At 35.1% G+C, this 20,296-nt stretch overlaps 1 protein-coding gene across 5 annotated transcripts in view; it reads right to left on the bottom strand.

Annotated features, from left to right (window-relative positions):
• LOC114466710 (IQ motif and SEC7 domain-containing protein 1-like) overlaps positions 1–20,296 on the bottom strand; it is a 153,015-nt gene that overhangs the window by 109,174 nt on the left and 23,545 nt on the right. For all 5 annotated transcript variants that reach the window (XM_028452358.1, XM_028452364.1, XM_028452365.1 and 2 more), the window contains exon 2: positions 1,455–1,562. In XM_028452358.1, the coding sequence (XP_028308159.1) occupies positions 1,455–1,562 (108 nt within the window). The remainder of the gene's footprint in view (positions 1–1,454; positions 1,563–20,296) is intronic.

Below are 20,296 nucleotides of genomic sequence, written 5' to 3'. Positions count from 1 at the left end.
AGAACCAAACGACACCAAAAACAAACACAGAGAGAATAATTTAAATAATACCAACAGCACAACAACAACAAAAAACACAAAATAAGAGAAAAATATAGGGAATAATAAAAAGAATAGACAAACAACAACAAAATACACAAAATGACACTAAAAAGAGACTATTACCAGCAACAGACAAAATGACAACAAATGACAGAAAAATACACAAGGACAACGACATAAGAAACAACCAAACAACAACCAAAAACACACACACAGACTAGTGAAATACCGATACATCGGCCGGCCAATATTATCGGTTGATTTTTGCGTTTTTTACGTGTATCGGCATCGGCCAATGCGGGCTGCTGCGTTCGCCGATCCCCATTGTTTACAGAGAGCAGAAATATTTTTTACTTGCTTTTGTTCAACATCACCTGTTTTTAATATGTTAAATATGTTTTACTTGTTTTCGTTCTACCTCACCTTTTTTAATTTCGATAAATGTTGCTTTTTTTTAAAATTGAGACTCATACCATTGATCATCATTCTGTAATTTTTATGATGTAAATTGAGGGAGCAAAAGTAGTATCGGCTCCAAATATCGGTTCAAGAAAATCGGCAGTCCTTATCAGTCATCGGCTAAGGCTGATTGAAAAAAAGATCGGTATCGGTCAATCCCTAACACAGACAATAATTTAAACAATACCAAAAACACACAAAATAAGAGAAAAATATACTGAATAATAATAATTGAAAAAAAAACAAAAAACAGACAACAACAAAACACACACAATGACACAAAATGCTGATAGAAATGGTTTTGATATGAACATGAACTGAATATACAAGAGTCAGTTATTTCTACACCACGCATGAAATGACCATAAATGATAAAAACAATAGAAATAAATCTAAATATTGTTTCATTCCACTTATTTACAAAATGAGATTCTTTAAAATGTGCGTTATCACTCATTCATTTCATCATTATGACCTATAGTTGTTTTTTCACAGTATTCTGAACAAAATCTTCTAGTCGGACAAAAGGGGACTTGAATTAAAAAGTGAGAGCAGGGGGTACTGCAGCCAAAAAAGTTTGAGAACAACTATCGTAGTATATACTGCATATATATATATATATAGCTGTTTGTAGGAGTTATCTGCCACATTAAAAAAGCCAAACCTCAGCACTCAAACTGCCGTGTGATAAAAAGCAGCCGACTAGAGATAAACTGGAAAGCCTCTGACATTAGGACACAACAAAGTCTGCAGCCGTCAAACTGTCACGGTTAATTCATCCAGAAGACAAAAGCTAATTATTCAGGCAACGATAGGAGCTATTATTATTATTATTATGATGATTAGACATCACAAGAGGCCGGTCAAGAGGAAAACATTACCATCTTGAAACACAGTGAGGACCCAAATTGATCATCGAGCATGTAAAACATAAAAACAGCATCTCACTGTACCCAAAGGAAGCAGACTTCCACTTGCGACAGGGGGCGGGTCTCCTGCAGCCTTCGGACGACAATCTACCAGAAGATTCCAAGACCTCGACAGGCAAAGACGCATGTCTCCTGAAGAGGGAAAAAACAATAATTAATACGAAGGCAGCAGCATTGTTCATTTTGTTGACTTAAATTTTTTGTCATAGTTTTTGTCGTCTACATTTCGTTAAAGGCACACTGTGTAACTTTTAGCCACTAGGGGCGCTAGACCGGTAACTTTCACGCAAGCGCCCCTAGTGGCCACAAGCACCGCGGTGGCCGGGGTCGGGTCGCCCGACCCCTCCGACCCCCGGGGAAGGGGGGCCAACAACTCCACCAGGGAGTAGGGGAGAAGCGCCACCGACGCGATGAGTCGCGATCGACTGCAGCCGCAGAGCGAGCCCAGCCCTGCTTTGTACGCCAGCCCCGAGAGCCAATCCTCATCCCGAAGTTATGGATCTGATTTGCCAACTTCCCTTACTAAAAAATCCAATTAATTGAGCTATTGCGGCAATCAGTGCACCAATAACCTAGCACAAAACTACCATATTGTGGCTGTAAACAGACGTTTCAGCTACCCACAGCAATGACGCCGGGTCAGGAAATGCCTGTATGTTGTGACGTCACGTGGGAACTATATATATCCAAGCCTAAATATCTCCATTGATTCTCCACCTTTGAAAGTTCTGAAAACATTTTAAGCAAAAAAGTGACAAAGTAGAATATCAACATGTGCTCATTTGATCCATAAAACTCATGTATACACATTTCATTCCGACATTTCGGAGATTCCATATTGTCCACCATTTACTACTGACAAAACTTCCGGTTAACTTCAAAACAAGAGCCCTATTTACTAAAGTGTAAAAAATAATGGAAGACAAGAATAGATGCTTTTGTTTTGAAAAGAGGATGTTTGATTTTTAGGATTTTACGTTCCACTCTCAATGCATCATGGGGCGTTGGAGTATGACTAGTGTGCCAACCGTGCATACTAACAAACAGTATACATTCTCGCGTACTCTTTTCATACTAATATCTAATGTGAATGCACTACACACACATTTTGACCTCAAATTTAGTATTAGTAGTATGACATTTCAAACACCGTCTATGACTAATAAAAACAATACATGTGAACGAAAACTATATCAAAATATATTGATATTTTTGTCAACTAGAACTAAATTATAGTTCTGTCACATGGGATTACTATTGCAACACAACATCAGTAGCGTTAAACTAACCATTAATACCATCCAAAACCAGGTCGACAAATTGTAATGGAATCTTTATTTCGGTATTTTTCAAACTTTCTATTTTGTAGGCCCTGACACTGTTGGTTTGGTTTGAACACGCACACAAACCAACTGCTGCACTAATTGATAATAGATAGACAACGCAGACATAAAGAGACAAGGATTTCTTCCGGCCACACCTGTGCATGGGCTTCGTCTGCTAAAACTTTAATTGTGACTGTAACTAGAATAAACAACACTGAAATGATATTACTCTTGTCATCTGTCCTTGGAGCAGTTCAATTAAGGGAAGAAGGTGGAGAAAAACCTTACAAAATTGGTGCAGTGACCCGGATTGACTGACTTTCAGGAACAATATCAAAATGTTCTGTCAAAATTAACACTGAGCAGCAGAAAAGATTTAAAAAAAAAAAAAAAGAAAAAAGGATTGGGCTCAGTCAGGCTAAACAGAAACATAGAAAATACAACACCTTTAAATAAAATAAAGATTTGTTTTTTAAAATTTGGACAAATTCCTTGAAATCATGTCCAACCTTGCAAATGTTTATTGTTTTCTTTGTATGTAGATGACTGGTAGATGATTCTTCTCTAATCGAGAGGCAGTAATTGAATCTGCATCTGCCTGTCCATGCAGAGAAATTGTGTTAAGCAAGTCACTGAACCCCTGAATTGCTCGAAGTAGAGGTTGAGGGTTTTGTGAACCAAATATATAATTTAATACCACAAATCAGCAACGTTTTTCTATAGCATGGATCATGTGGAAGGAGCTGGAGCGCTGTAATTTAAAAAAAAAGCTTGCAACACACACGGAACGACACAAACTGACTACAATCTTATCTGTTTTATTCCACTGGTGGAGAAATAAACCACATCAGCTCCAAAAGCAGCATCCACTTTATTTCTCCGATTGTGGTTTGACTGTTAAAAACATTGTTCCGACATTTCACGTCTCTTTCCTGGACATCATTTCCATGGTGGTTTCCCTCTCATCTGTTTTGCGGCAGTGAGCCACGTCACCTTTGGGCTGCTTGTCATTCTGCAGTACACATCACACTGAAACCACTTATTTCTCTCACGGTGCACAAGGTCTTCAACAACAATAAAGCACCTTTTTTTCCCCACTCTTCTTCCTTCGTAAAAAATGTTTTTCATCAAGAGAAAATTATGTGTCAGTGTCAGACTCAGGGCTCGTATACACAGTGAGGAGAAACCTTGTACTCAAGGCTAAGGAATATCAAAGCTAATTGTGTCAATTGCTGCTGTTTCAGTTTTAATGAATTATGAATTTGTAAAAATGCTAATGTCTGTGCTCTGGTCTAGCTTAAAGCTTGAACTGTAAATTGGTATAAATCTCCTTCTAAGTCATTATTTAATCTTGTATTTGACGCTTCACAGCAAACACTAATCCATAAACATTCAGTAAAACATCCAAAATATTTCCACATTTCTTCCTTTACCCATATACTCGATACATGTGCTAATTGAACGTAGTTGAAGGAGGGGCTACGACGTGGAAGAAAGTCACACTAAGAGAAAAATTAATGGTAACCATGGTTCTGGTTTTGGCAAAACGTTAAATTAAAGAGTGAAAAACTGTTACATCCAGGGCTGGGATAAACATTTATTTTTTAAACGATCAATCTAGCGATTATTTTTTAGCTGCATCGATTAATCTAACGATTCATTTTTTCCAGTTCGACTTGATTCGATTATCAATCATCTCCCCATTAATTGACTAAAAGTAATTTATACATGTTGATTTACATATCTAAATTGAAAATATTTTTTTTTTTTTAAAAAACCTGAATTCCTTAACATTGCAATATATGTTTATTGCTCTTCAACTCAAAATTCCAAAATAAAGTTCAGTAAGAATATAAAAGTTCAAAATAATGCATTCAGAGTCAGAGGTAGCATTCAATAAAAAAATAAATAAAAGGCAGTGGGAGCCAGCAGCCTGTCATGATGTCCTTCCTGAACCAACAGAATTCAAGATTTATGTTGAAAACACATAGGCCTGGTTTACTGAAAAAAGTGCATCATTCACATGAAAACAACAACAACCTAAAATAATACACTCTGCCACTCACATTTTTCTTAAACTCAAAATTCCAAATGCTAATACAGAAAGTGCTTTTCCAACAAAAAAATGAGAGAAATTGGAATATTAACAAATAAATATGGGTTTTATAAAAATTCTATTTATAATTATAACAATGATGATGTAAATGATCTTGATTAGAACATGAACTGAAAATACAAGGGTCAGTCTTGGTCCCACACTAGGGGGGAGATGACATGAAATGATAAAAACTATAGAAATACATCTATTCAGGAGCCACTAAATACTGGTTTATTCCACTTATTTACAAAATCCGATTCTTTAAAATGTGTGTCATCACTCATTCATTATGCTCTACATTAAAGTCTATGAACCACTGGTGAAGAGCAACTTCTCACCCTGACTCAGGAAAAGAGCAAAGATTTCTTTGTTCATATTTTAATGGTGAGAGCCATTTGATGTTATGCACTGGTTGTAAGAAGAATGTGGGTTTTTTTTTTACACTTGGCTCAGTGTGTGTGCGCGTGTGCTTCTGGTGCTGCAGCCGCTGATGTCGCGGCAGGTGTTTCCTCCTTGTCGCATCAACGCGTTGCCATCTGGTCACACCTGGGATAAAGAACGAGGGTTACAGGGAACAGTTACCTTCGACGAACGAGTGCGTACCTTCGCTGCCTTGCACTTTTTGATACTCAGAGGAGCCATTCGCATTAGTTATTCTCCTGCGCCGCCATCTTTGTTTTGGTCAGACGACGCATCAGCGCGCACATTTTGCGTCAACATATTTTTTGCGTTGTCCCGGCCCTAGTTATATCATAATCATAACCTGTCTTTGTTTACAGGTGGTTAAGCTTACCCACGGTGGGGAAACATAGGCATGTTTACATGAGTTTTAATCCCCCTTTAATTCAGAATAAAAGCTAAATCTTCTTTAAAAAGATTAAAAATCATCTTGTAAACACCTAATTGAAAATTAAAATAACCATTCCGAACTCTGAATTATTCCGAATGAATCTTAAATCTAAATTTTTCTGCAGTGCCTCCCTTTGCAGGATGAAAAATGGTCAGGGTAATAGGTAAAAAAAAAAAAAAAAAAAATGTGAACTCTTGAAAAAAATCTAAATTTGGACGATTCTTCTTCAAATCTCAAAAATATTGTAAAGTTTTCAATCACATATTTAAAACAGTACTAAAGTTATTTATCAATAAAGTGCAAAGGATAAAACATTTTATAATTTTTCACGCTCAAGGTTCAGCAAAACCCCCATGCCATGACGAGGGGCACGCCCCCCAGTTTGGGAACCACAGATCTAAATAAACATATTTTCCTGTTCTCCCTAAACTATTCACCTTTTTATTTCCTCCAGGTGTAACACGGACCTGTCTTTTTGTTCATATATATTTCCCTCTAATAAAGTTGAGCTCACTCTTCATAAGGGAAGGCTGGCGTAACGTCACAATTATGCACTAAAATAAAATCAATTTGTTTTTTTTTGCAAGAGAAAAACTAACATGCATCATCAAAAAAAGATGAATGCAAACATTGGAAAATGAATAGAAAATAAATAAATAAATAAATAATTTCGATTCAGCGCAACCACATCAAACGTATCCTGATCACGTGGCAGGACGAGTCGATTATCATCATATCATTACTGTGTCCCGCCTCTATCTGCCATACAACTGAATCTTAATGTATCTGAAACCAAATCATACTCCAATCCTTTTACCACGACTGGCTGTGGAGCATTAGTGCTTGAATTGATTAGAAACACTGCTTACGGCGGCTATTTGGAGAAACATCGAGCAGTGTTTTGACCTGACCTCGACCACAACAGCTCAGCAAACTTTCATCTACCTTTTGTCATTCCCACAATAATGCTTCATCTGTGTAATCCTGACTGCTCACAGAGGACTGCAGGGAAATAAAAAGCTGCAGACGCTGCCAAGACTGTCCAGAATATAGTCAGTCAGTCATCAGGATGGAGATAATAAGTTTTTAATGTTGCCTCTGTGTGTGCTAATGAATTAACTATATTTTATTAATCATTATAGTAATGCAGCTCTGGAAGTGGACAGGTGAAATATACCGTATGAGACCCATCCCTGAACTAGTTTGCTTTGTTTTTTGCTCATTAATCAGCTAAAGTCTGATGTCAAATCTCATAAATATGAGGAGCTGCTCCTCATCGTCAGATAGTCAGAGATGAAATCAACTTGAACTTGTCTGCAAGAAGGATTCTCCTGGTGTTCACAAACACCAGGAGAATCCATCTCGTTTCCGTGCACAGTTCTGCATTCACTTTGATTGACAGACTCAAAAACAGGAAGTCAAAGCCTATTGGCTGGACGCAGTCGGCAATCGTTTCCATTTGTATAGGGGTCTATGGACGAAGGCGGGACTTATAAAAATAACGCATATGAATGACCACCAGCAGTAGACCATAGTAAAAGACTAGATAGGTATTTTTTCACATTTCAATAGAATCATACATAAACATAGATTTCTCATAAACTCCGGATATCAGCTTTAAGTAGGGGTGTTGAAAAAAAATGGATTCGGCGATATATCGTGATATTACGTCGCACTATTCTCGGATCAATTCAAAATGCACCCATATCGATTTTTAAAAAATGTACATTTTTTTACCTTTATTTTATCAGTCTTTTTCACTGCAGGAGACATTGTAACTGCACAAAGAAGTGCACTGAAACCTGGGCATGTTGACCAGCTTGTGTTTTTTCAATAAAATCTAAAAAGAAAGTACTAACTTTCTGCATTTATTTGTTGTTCTGGGCATATACCTCAGTTAAGCTGCACTAATGTCAAAGTTGGTTTAAAAACCAATGTAATTTTTTATCTTAAGTTGTTGACACATGGCATGTTAAAGCCAATGTTTTGAGTGAAAAATGAGTCAATAAAATATTGTTCATACATAATGTTCTCATGAAGGTGTACAAATTTACAGATTAGTTGTTTCTTAAGTCATATATAAAAATGTAAACTTACTTTAATATAGGGATATATCGTATCATGACATGTATTGGGATATGAGTCGTATCGCCAGATGCCAGCCAATACACACCCCTAGCTAGAATAGAATATGGATATGAAGTGTTTTTGTTGCTTTTGAGCACAATTTTAATCAAGTTAACAGTACTTCTACTAGAGTAGGGTATATCAGTGCTCTTTAGCCATGTTATGAACGCCTGCTGTAGGAATGTTGATCATGTGGAGGAGGGGAGGGGAGTGAAGTGGAAGGGGGTCGTATCATTACACTTCCAATGAAGAACAATCCAATAAAATCAGGTCACACAACGTCTTTTTACCTCCGCCGCATCCTAATCACATCTGAATGAGGCCATTCATCCTGATTTATTACAACCGATCAATTAAAAACATCACGTTGTTATTCCTCTCTCATTAGCCAGGGAGTGGGTGTGAGTATCTCAATCTCCACACACACACACACACACACACACACACACACACACACACACACACACACACACACACACACACACACACACACACACACACACACACACACACACACACACACACACACACACACACACACACACACACACACACACACACACACACACACACACACACACACACACACACGATATCAAACCAAAGCGAAGCAATCCTTGGAGTCTGAGTCTTGTGCCAAGTTTAGACGCGTTTACAATATAAAGTCTAATAAAACCTCACTGGCTATATAACACACTATTTTAATGTGAGGCTCCCTTGTGTCATGGTGTGGCATATTAACAGGGTGAAATGTAAAACGTGGCTATAAATCCGCTCTGTGTTGTCAGCAAAAAAAAAAAAAAAAAAAAAAGAAGCAACTTCAGGAAACAAACCTCAGAGCCAAGAAACAAACAAAATGAATGACGAGTACAACGATGCTAACAACAATCAGAGCAGCACCTTACTTTAGATATAAAATAAATACATAAAAATACATGTATTAAGGGTATTCAAATGTAGCATACTTTTGTGTATTTGAAGCCACACTATATACTTTGTGTGTCTATGAGTAGTTAACTTAAAGCATGCTATTTTGGAACAACTCATTTTCTACTAAATATATTTTAATTGTAGTTGAATTGTAAAAAAAAAAAAAAAAAAAGAATTAAGTTCAACTGGAAGTGTATTTAGTATATTATTATTTTTACATGTTAAAGTGGAACAACTTAAAGTGTATTTAGTATGCTTTAAGTATTAGACTTTGAATGTACTAATATATGCTAATTTAGTCAAATTTAAATGTACTTTTTTGGATTATAAGTACATTAAAAATGTGTTAATATTGTAATCATAAAAAATTTAAAGTAAGTTAATAGTGAATATATATAACCATTATATTTCCTTATATATTCTTACTGTAGTATTACTGTCTAAATTAAATAATGTAATTTAATTAAGTAATTATTCCAATTCCAGAAACTTTATCAATACCTTGCAATAGTACTTATTAACTTGCACATTCTTACAGATGTATTACCAGTTTATTAAAAGCTGAAAGACTTGTGGGACTACTTCCAGGTCAAAAAATATACTTTATTGTAGTTAATGTAATTATATAGTATTGTATTATTCTTATAATAAAAAAAAAACAAGCAGAAGAGTCAGGTAAAGCTAAAATGTGTTTTTATTTAAAACGTATTCAGTATTGAAATTTAAACAGTTTTATTCAAATAAAATGTTAATATATCTGCCATTAAATGTATACTTGTTTGTTTATGTCCATAATTAATTTATAGATGATTCACTGACAAGAAACACCAGGAATCTATGAAACCTCACCGGCACTGTATGGTATTCAGGTATTTACTGTATTTCACACTCACACTGGTTAAATTAATATTTTGGCTAAAAAGTTACTGAATCGTTTTGAATTGAATCGTTGCTAAAATCAATCGCTTCACTCCTACGAGTCATATTTACAACTTCTTCACTAAGGAACGTTGTAATCGGCTTCCAATCGCTTAAAAGATAAATTATGTATTTTATTACAAGTTGTCAGAATCACAGCAGTCAAATACCTAAAATTGTTTTTTGGGCTTTTTTTTTTTTTTTTTTAAATCAAACATTTCATTTTATTAGATATTTGAGTCTTAAATGGCAGCTTTTACTCACAGGTTGGTATTTTATCTCCCTTATGTCTCGTAACGCCCCAACAGTTTGATTCCAATAAACTTCAGAACGCCCGAGTACTTTCATTCTAATAAACGAAACTAGGCATAATTTTTTTAATCACCACCCTCATGTGTGTTGTTGAGTTTATGGTGAGTTAATGTCACACAAGTTAGGTGTAGACATTATTAGTTACAGTCACAAAAAAATAAAATAATGCCATTGTTTTTGGAATAATAAATGGCTTTATTAAATTATGAGTGAATCCGTAGCCTCAAATGAAAGTTTGTTTACAATGGCGTAAAAAATATAACTACAGATTCTTTTTTTTTTTTCCAACTATCATCTACCTCAAACCTTGTGATTTTATTTATTTGTGAAACCTAAATACTGCAGTGCACAAAGCAGGTCGTCTGCAGTGTAACCTGTTTGTTTTTAAAATGTGAAAAATGAAAGGAAGTGATATCATTTAGTATTTTGTACAGCAATGTTCAAAACGTTTCATTTATACTTGGGATAACTACAGTTAAAACAACAAGTTTGTATTGTTTCATGGATATTGTCCAATGTTTTACCATAAAATAAGATTAAGAACATTCAAGGTGTATGATGTCAGTTGGGATTGGCAGGTCAGGCTTTTTAAAGGTCTGTGATCGGCCTGAAAATAGGTGCACCCCGAGTAATTTATAGGTTTGATTTATTGACTTTGTCTGAAAAGTTTGACACATTGCATTGTGGGATGTGAAGTCCCATAAACGGATGCATAGAAATGTTTCTAATACGTGTACCTTTCGTTCTTTGGTTATTTTGTTTCAAAACCAAATTAAAAAATTGAAAAAAAATGATTGTTTTCTTTTCATTTTCTTATTATTAAAGAAGCAACGCATAAGTCACATTACTGGTGATTTGAAACGTTAATACATAAATAAATCAAAACCAAAAAATGGGTGTTATGTAAAACATGCACATATGTGGAACCAGAGGTGGTGTAATGAATCTACTGGTGCTTCTCGTTTCTTATGATCAACTTCCGTGTGTGTTGACGGCTGCCGTTAGCGGCATTTATAACGTGCAAAATAAATATTTTACTGCCCTCAAAAAAGCTGTAATTGTTTTGGTTTTTTTTCCAAAAGCGTCAAATGTTAGAAGTTGACTTCAGTTGACTTTGGCAGACTTCAGTTCTCGTTCTAATGTCCCCGTAAATATCACACAAACAGAACAAGTTTTTTTAAAAAACTAAAAAAAAACAGAAAAACGCTGCTTATCTGGTTTTTGGGTTTTTTGTATTTCTGTTTCGGATTTAAATCAGAAACACCAAATTAGGACTGTTTATTTGTTATTTTGATTTGTTTTTAAAAAGGAATAACCAAAGAACGAAGGGTACACGGATTCTTTCTACTTCATTTTTACAGTGATTTCTTGGGTTTCTTTGCCAGGTAGGGAGGGAAATGATTAGCTTGGCACCAATTTTGTTCTAGTTTTTTCCCAGTATTCTCTGTGATATCTCACTGCGCGAGACATTCAATTTTGGTTGGATTTGGATCTTTCCACTGAAAATAAACATCCTCCATTGTTTTGCGGCAACTTTCAGTGAAAACACCAGAAATGTGTTAGAAAGTCACTTTGGCAGAGTTTTTGAGGGCAAACACAAGAAATCACAGTAAGAATGAAGTAAAAAAAAAAACATGGTGATATAGAAAATTACAATATTGCCAATGTCAATATATATATATTCTTTTTTTAGTATGGCTTATTTTATTTGAAATACTTATTTTATGAGTCGCGACTTACTCTACTTCTCAGAACAGCATTAAAAGCACAGTTAGATGGATTTCTGAGTGCGTTCTAACCCAGACCTTCCCCTCAACAAGCCACACTACAGTACTCACTCACACATGCTGTCCTTTACAGGAGAAAAAGCCAAAAGTGGCACATTTTGTGCAACTGTTTGCTAATAAATGTGCCTGTGTGGTATTTTTCATCAGCAAATTTAACCCAGAGTTGTCTTTCTTATTAAGACTTTATTTTAATTAGAATTATCAAGATTTATATCATATATCGCCATTTTGAGAAAAAATATTGAGATATGAGTTTTTATTTCTATCACCCATCCCTAGATAAGAAGATAAGACATGTAATTAGTCAGAAATATCACAAATCAATGAGAATCTCAGCTGAATAAAGCATTTTTTTTTTTGTGCCTCCATCACATCTACAACAGGCCAGACTTAAATGAAATTGCATTAAAAAACCAAAAAAAATCAGATTCTTTATCACTGCAGACAAACTTTCAGTCTGCACACTCAAAACCACAACTGCATAAAAGCATAGACGCACATCTCTCAATTGAACCTACTGGATTTGCTTCAAATTGTTTAATGAGAAATTTGGAGCAGATAAAAAGCAGCCTGGGGAGCGTAGACTACGAAGTCTGGATCATTTCTACTAAAACACAGGACAAGCCCCCACTTTTCTCTCTTTTCATTATGTCTGGATGCTGCAAATGTGCAGCAGCACCGAGCCAAGAAACCGTTTGCTACTCACAGCCAAGCATCCCTAAAAAGAGAAATTCACGCACGCACGCACACACACGCACACACGCACACACACAATATCACCGTAGCAACCCCTGAAGTTCAGCCATCAACACTTGATGTGACCTTGCGCTCCCTCTCATCATTTCAACTCACTATAATATCCACAAACAACATAACAGGCACCGCATCAAGATCGCCTCAATACCTCAGACAGAAGAAAAGCACTCAGGCTAGTGCCACAATCCTCCCCGTGTTCATTTTGATACGCTCAAAATCAAAGGACTTACATAACACAGCGCCTTCAACAAAGTATTCTTTACAGCCGCGCGTTTCTTGCTCCAAAAAGCAAAGTCTTTAGATGTGTTTTTAAATGAGGAATCCCAAACCCGAGAAAATAAAATAAAACAGTTGGAAACATGGGAGGATGTTGGAGGATTTGATGGTTTTTGTTTTGGTTGATGGATACAGAGACACTTGTGCATGGTTGAATTATGCATTCTCACCAATAAGTATCACTACATACAGAAAATCAAAGGCAATGTGACCAGATTTGACTCAGCTGCAAAAGGAAGTTACTCCTTTGAAAATCTAAAGGATTTATGTTTTATTCTTTAAGATGAAAGTTTTACTTAGTTTGAGGCTTATTTTAGACTAGATTCACTCACAGAGACTTCAGAGGATTTATTCAACCAAAATGTCTGCACTGCACCTTCATGCACGATGTATTTGTGTTGTACGTTTTAGTGAGAACATAATTCACTAAAACAGTGCACACAAAAGTGACACTGCGACAAAACTAAACAACATACCACGGGCAATATAGTCCATCATTAAAAAGGCTTTTATACAGTTTACACAAAATTAATTTCTGTTGAACATCATTCAATATGTTGGCTGCATTATAATATTTACCTATTTAAGTCTATAATTTTAATCAGGTAAAAAAAAAAAAAAAATGATTATTGACAATCAACACAAACAAAAGAGCAATTGAACCCAAACATGTGAAAATGTTGCATTTAATCGTAATATATACAGTAAGGTTTCATTTATTCAGACTTTTTTTTCCTTTTTTTTTCAGGAAATTAACATGTTTCGACTGTCAACTGCCATTCTTCTTCAGAGGCGTCTGCTGATTGCTTTGATGTTCCGCGTAGTAATGCCAGCGAGTTCATTTTGTCTTCCGTTTTTAAATATGTTAAAACTTAACTTTTTTCAGGACATCAAAGGAAATATCCCACCAAAAAGTTGTCTGAATAAATGAAACCTAAACAATAGAGCTGGGTACCTTGCGATACAATATATCACAATATTTTTTCCCACGATAACTATATATTAACATGATATGGCAATAATCGATATATTGCAGGAAATTTCACACACAAAATGTGTAAATTTCCACCTGATTTCTCACCTATTGTCTCATTGTACTGCGTATGTACTGCATTATCTCTGCGTATAATGTATATATGTTAGGGATGTAACGATTCACTCAACAACCGATACGATTCGATTCACGATACTGGGATCCCGATATGATTCTCTCACGATTTATTTCACAAAATGGGACTGTAGTGAAATGATGACTGAAAAATATTCCTTTATTTTTTTTTGGGAAAAAAACTAGAAAAATACTGTATTATTTTCCTTTTATTGTCAAAAGAATCCCTTGATAAACTATTCAAAACAATGCAATTTAACTAAAAATAAATCTTGAATGAAATAAATAAAGGAATAATACAAATGAAGAAGAAGCCTGTTAATTTAAATTCTGGTTCTATAGTAAACAATGCAAAACTGCATAATAGTTATTTTTAAAACTGCAACTGAAAATTTAATTTGTGCCTTAACAATTGGACTTTAAAAAAAAACAAAAAAACAGTCATTGCACTGATTTAGGTCAGATATTTGTTTGGACCAGCAGAGGGCGCTTGTAACCCAGTGCTCGGTTGGCATGCAGATATCTTGCAGTGAAGAAGAGATGCTATGCTAGCAGACAGAGCTAATAGAAAAACGTGACTTTTACAGATATTCACGTAATATTACAGATATTCTTTCGGTGCTAAAGGGGTAAGGAATCATTTATGAACATGTTTAAGAGTATAAGGCGGCCAGAAAGAAAGTAGTAGCAGATTCCGCCCGCCGCGTACGCTGCTGGACAAGAGAAGAAATAAATATATTAAAAAAGTACTGCGATTCAATTTTCAAAGTATCGATGTAAATAGTGATACCTATGAATCGATTTTTAACTGCCTTACGATTAATCGTTACGTCCCTAATATATGTATTATTTTCATCATGTCTTGTATGTTGCAATAAAAAAATTAAAAAAAATCTAAATTAAATAATAATAATAAAAAAAAAAATCTATATTTGACGCCAGTGAATTGATAATGTATCGCGAGACGAAACCTTGCGATACATCGTATCAATATTTTGGCACACCCCTACTTAACATATTATTGAAAAAGAAGACAAAAGAAACTTGCTGGAATAGATATGATCAGTTCTATATTTAATCTTTACTCCAAATATTTCTATAAGTGTTTCTATGAATGAACTGCGGACTAAAGTAGCAGTTAGCGAGAGGCTAATCAATAAAAGAAGCCCCCTGGGCTCTGGTACCTATTGTGGTGTTTCAGGCTTGATCAGTTTTTTTAGCTAAAAATTGGGCAAAATCTTATTTTGAAAAAACTCTTCATAGTACACTGGATATTTTCACTTTGTTTCTGTTTAGATTGTCAACAGGAAGCTTCTGGATTTAAAACTACAGGAGACACAATTTCTTTTAATCATTTAAAGACAGTGTACATCTCATAGATCAATAAATCAAAGATCATGTGCTTGATGAAAAGACTGAAGGTGCAACTCAAATGTTTGTTTTGATCTCCAATGTTTTCATTGTAGGAAAAGTTTCAAGCATTGCATTGTGGGATGTGCAGTCCTGTAGATGGATGCGTGGAATTTTCTTTTTTTAATATATTCTTACATACTAAAGTCATAATATTTCAAGAACAAAGCTGTAATATTTCGAGAATAAAGGCGTATCGCAAAAAAATCTTAACTTTATGAGATTAAAGTCATAATATTTCAAGAATAACATTTTATGAGAATGAAATTGAAATATAAACAGGATCTTGTCTGTGTGGCGGTTACTTGTGCGTTATGGAGAATGTGGAGCTTTTAGTGAGATTATGCTTCTCTTTAGGTTTCACACATGGTGAAATACTGAGTCTTTTGGCCCATCATCACCACTGTTATCAGGACTTTAAAGCCACTTTGGAGACGTTTGCGTTCGTTCTGACAAAAGAACCACTGATTTGGAGTCAATGGCCTATTTTGTGGAGGAAGAACTGGCTGGAAGTGGTCGACCTAAGGCCTTAAATCGTGTTAGTTGCATTCATTTCAACAGGGAATTCTGAGTGCTAATCGAATTTATGAGTCTTTAAAGATACAGCTTTATTTTCATAAAATGACGGCCATTCTCAAAATATTACGATTTTAATCTTTGAATATTACGACTTTAACAAAATTACGACTTTATTCTCAAAATATTACGACTTTACTTTCGAAATATTGCTTCTTTAATAAAATTATGCTTTTATTCTTGAAATATCATTACTTTAATCTCAAAATATTACGACTTTAATAAAATAAGACTTTATTCTCGAAAAATTACGACTTTAATTTTTAAATATTACGACTAATAAAATTACGACTTTAATAAAAATACGACTAACAAAATTACAACTTTATTCTCGAAAAATTACGACTTTAATTTTGAAATGTTACGACTAATAAAATTAGGACTTTATTTTTGAAATATCAAAACTTTGTTCTTGAAATATCAGAACTTTATTCTCAAAATATTACGTCTTTATTCTCGAAATATTACTACTTTATTCTCAAAAAATTACGACTTTATTTTTGAAAATTTACGACTTTATTCTCGAAAAATTACGACTATTTTTGAAAATTTACGACTTTAATTTTGAAATATTACGACTAACAAAATTATGACTTTATTCTTGAAATATCACAACTTTGTTCTTGAAATATTATGACTTTAATCCAAAAATATTACGACTTTATTCTCGAGATATTACAAATTTATTCTCGAAATATTACGACTTTATTCTCGAAATATTACGACTTTATTCTCGAAATATTACGACTTTATTCTCGAAATATTACGACTTAAATTTTGAAATATTATGACTAACAAAATTACAATTTTATTCTCAAAATATTACTTTAACCTCGTGGTAATCAGATTTCTTTTTATTTCAATGTCGCCCTAATACGCCGTTATATCAAGCCTATAAGTTAGAATAATTTAAAAAAGAAGACTTGTGAAAAAAGGCAAAAACTAAAGATAATCAACCCCAAAGAGAAGCTCAAAAAGCAGAAACAAAAGCATTACGAGGAACATATTTCAGAGCATTCGTCCACGTGGACACCATCATACAGTACGTCTGCTGTCACACCGTTTGTGATTTCTCTCATGACATTTCCTTCTCAAACAGGCCGCAGTAAATGGCTTCGCACTAGCAGAGAAGGCCATTCTCGCCGCTCGGAAATAAAATGTAGCCTGGCTCTGCAGACCGCAGCACTAAGAGGCAATAAAGCGACTACGAGGCTGCATTGGGGCGGATTTATGAGCCGACTCGTTGGCTCTTTTCACAAGAAGAAAACAACAAGGCATTCATGGTGAAAAGGTGGACCTCACCCTAGCATGAGGTACAGTAGCAGGAAAAGATAGGAATTAAATGACTGCACTCTGATACTTATTCCCAAATGGGTTTCTATTTACTGTTTTACTGCCCTGGATAAGAGGGGCAGCTTTTATACTACGGTATTTTATATATATATATATATATATATATATATATATATATATATATATATATATATATATATATATATATATATACTTATTGTAATCATTATCTTACAATCATATTTGCTTGATGCCATAAAGCAAAGTATACCATTTTTAATACACTATAGATACTTTTTGCGCACAAATTGTTTTCAAATTATTTAATACATTTTCAGCTATTTTGCATTGCATCCAATTTTAAACAGACATTTCAGATATCATCGCGAATTAACCTTTAAAGATCTCCACAAACAACTTTCAATGACTCCCATAAAGCACAGAAGAAACTCGATACCATGGGTGTTGTCATTAATGCTCATTTCATTACGACTGTGAATTTAGATTGAAGTGAAAACAAAAGCAGGGTCGATAAAAAAGCAGGGGTAGGAGGAAGTTCATTGACAGTAATTACAGAAATCATCCATTTGAGGTGTACGCAATGCTTTACAGGGGAATAAATGTTGCACCAAAAACCACATTTCACTGATTTATAAGCTTCGTCTTTCAACGTCATGCTTCCTGCTCGGACAATGGAGACAAATATTGATCAGAGTGAGGAAGAGGCGTTCAGCACCCTGGACAGCTCCCCAGCCCTTAAAAAAGGTCAGTAACACTAAAGCAAATGCAATTCCTACAAAACTTAATACTTATTGTATTATTACCAACAACTCCTGAGGGGTGAAAAACAATCAATTTTATTTATTTTATAATTTAAGTCAAATGAGTCCTTCCAACTTCTTTTATTTAAATTTTTGGGGATTTGCTTTGGGGGGCGCAAAAAACCTCCAGTTGCCTATGTCTGCTTTAGAGCATCCGAATTAGCCTGTGAGACAGCGTAAAAATGACAGAATACATGAATCATTGTTTAAATTACCAAATAATTCAGTTGTAAAAATCTCAGTCCCACCAAACTCACGAATCCAACAGAAAGCCACAATTTTCGAGAGAATTTTCCCTTACTTTTATTTTCAAATTGTGAGAAATTTCAGGATTTTGAGAAAAATGTTGAGTTCTTTCAACAAACCGTCCGACGAGATTCCCCTAGTGAAGATCCTGCAGGGACTGCTATTTGTCATTTATTGCTAGAAGACATTTAGCATTTATATGTGGAAGTGCAAATTAAGGCACAAAGATGTTAAAAAAGCTTTTTTCCCCAACTTAAAATCTGCGGCCCACTTAAGATAATTGAGATTTTAATATGTTTTTATATCAGAAGAGTTTGTTTCATGGAAAAGCAAAACCAAAAAAAATAGGCTAAACAAGGAGTTGAGCTGTAAATCCTTGATTCTGATGATGAAAGATGCACTGACGCTTCTCAGTCATTGGTGTGTGATAGATGCGCTAGGGCCTAGGTTCTCAAAGTGGGGTACGGGTACCCCCAGGGTTACGTAAATGCAAATTTAAAATACTGTGACAACTAGAATATAAATAGTGCAGCTAATGCTAATGCTAGGTTAATGTTAATGCGAGGCTAATGGTATTGCGAGGCTAATGCTAGGTAAAGCTAATGCTAACTGAATGCTAATGTTAAGTTAACACTAATTCTAGGCTAACGCTATTGCTAGGCTAATGCTAGGTTAAAGATAATTCTAAGTCAATGCTAATGCAAGACTAATGCTAGGTTAGTTTTATTGTTAGGCTAATGTTGGGTCAATGGTAATCAGTGACGTGCCGTCAGGGTAGGCAAGGTAGGCAGTGCCTACCCAAGGGTGAATTGATATTTTGATTATTTAATTATAATTATTTTTTTTTTATTATTTTTTTTTTTTTAATTATAACTTATTTATTTTTCCATTTCCAATAGCCTACAGTACCTAAGAGTTTGAAAGTGTCCGCATTTTGTGCGTTTCATAGCCCAAATTACTAAAGAGGGCTATTTCCTGGAACAGCTGGACAGTCTTTTTTTTCGCTCCGCTGTAAGGCAAAGGGAGGCCACGCCCCCTCCCAAAGGCACGTCGCTCTTCTGCCTCCGTTCCCATTGCGTAATTTTACGTGTTTGCGCATGCGCAGTCAGGTCCCCAACGTGACATCCATTTACGTGTAAAGGCAGCGTAGAGATCTGCCTTTGCACGCAACTGTGCTATGCTAAATGCTATACGTAAGTTCACAACACATTAGTGAATAGATGACACGTGACTGCTGCTGCTACGTTCTCTAGCTAGTGGGCGGGATAACACTACAGTCAGGATGACAGCGCTAGAGATGATAGAGAAACTTTGTTTTGAGGAAAAACAACAGCTTTTAAAAGATGGAGACCAACACCTGAGTTATCAGAGCTTCAGCAAAGGTAAGGTCAGAACATGTTTCATACTTTTCACAGTGAATGGTACAAAAGGAAGGATTGGCTTTGTGGATGCTCCTCACTGAGGCTGTTCTAAGTTGTCATTTTCTCCATGTTTCTGTGTTTCCAACACAAACAACAGATGTGCTGTCGTGTCATGAGATATATGTTGTTGGAGAGTATGGAGGCTATATTAAATAATTATTTATGTTTCTTTAATGGTGTTTATAATGTTGATTTTGTTAGATGGCTAAACACTTGTTCATGTGGATCTTATTGGGTTTTTTCTTTCTTATATTTTGATAAGCACATTGAGATGACTTTGTTGGAAATTGCTTTATACAAATAAAATTGATTTGAATTGAATTAACACTTGACAGCAGAAACATATGAAATTGTCATTGGTGGTCTCGATTTGCAACGTGCCTACCTAGCCCTAGTGGTCACGGCACGTCACTGATGGTAATGCTAGGCTAATGCTATTGCTTGGCTAATGTTACTGCTAGAATTAAGGATAGCTAATGCTAGGCTAATGCTAATGCTAAGCTAAGGCAGGAAAACGTGCATTTTCTTCAGGAAAGGCAAATATTATTATTATTATTATTATTATTATCATCATCATCATCATGCATTATTCCTCAACAGGATAGGTAAAAT

The sequence above is a fragment of the Gouania willdenowi genome, chromosome 7 (assembly GCF_900634775.1).
Source record: "Gouania willdenowi chromosome 7, fGouWil2.1, whole genome shotgun sequence".
In the NCBI taxonomy this organism is placed as follows: Eukaryota; Metazoa; Chordata; class Actinopteri; order Blenniiformes; family Gobiesocidae; genus Gouania; species Gouania willdenowi.
The sequence above is the reverse complement of the archived record's forward strand: the minus strand, read 5'-3'. Positions and strand labels throughout refer to the sequence as shown.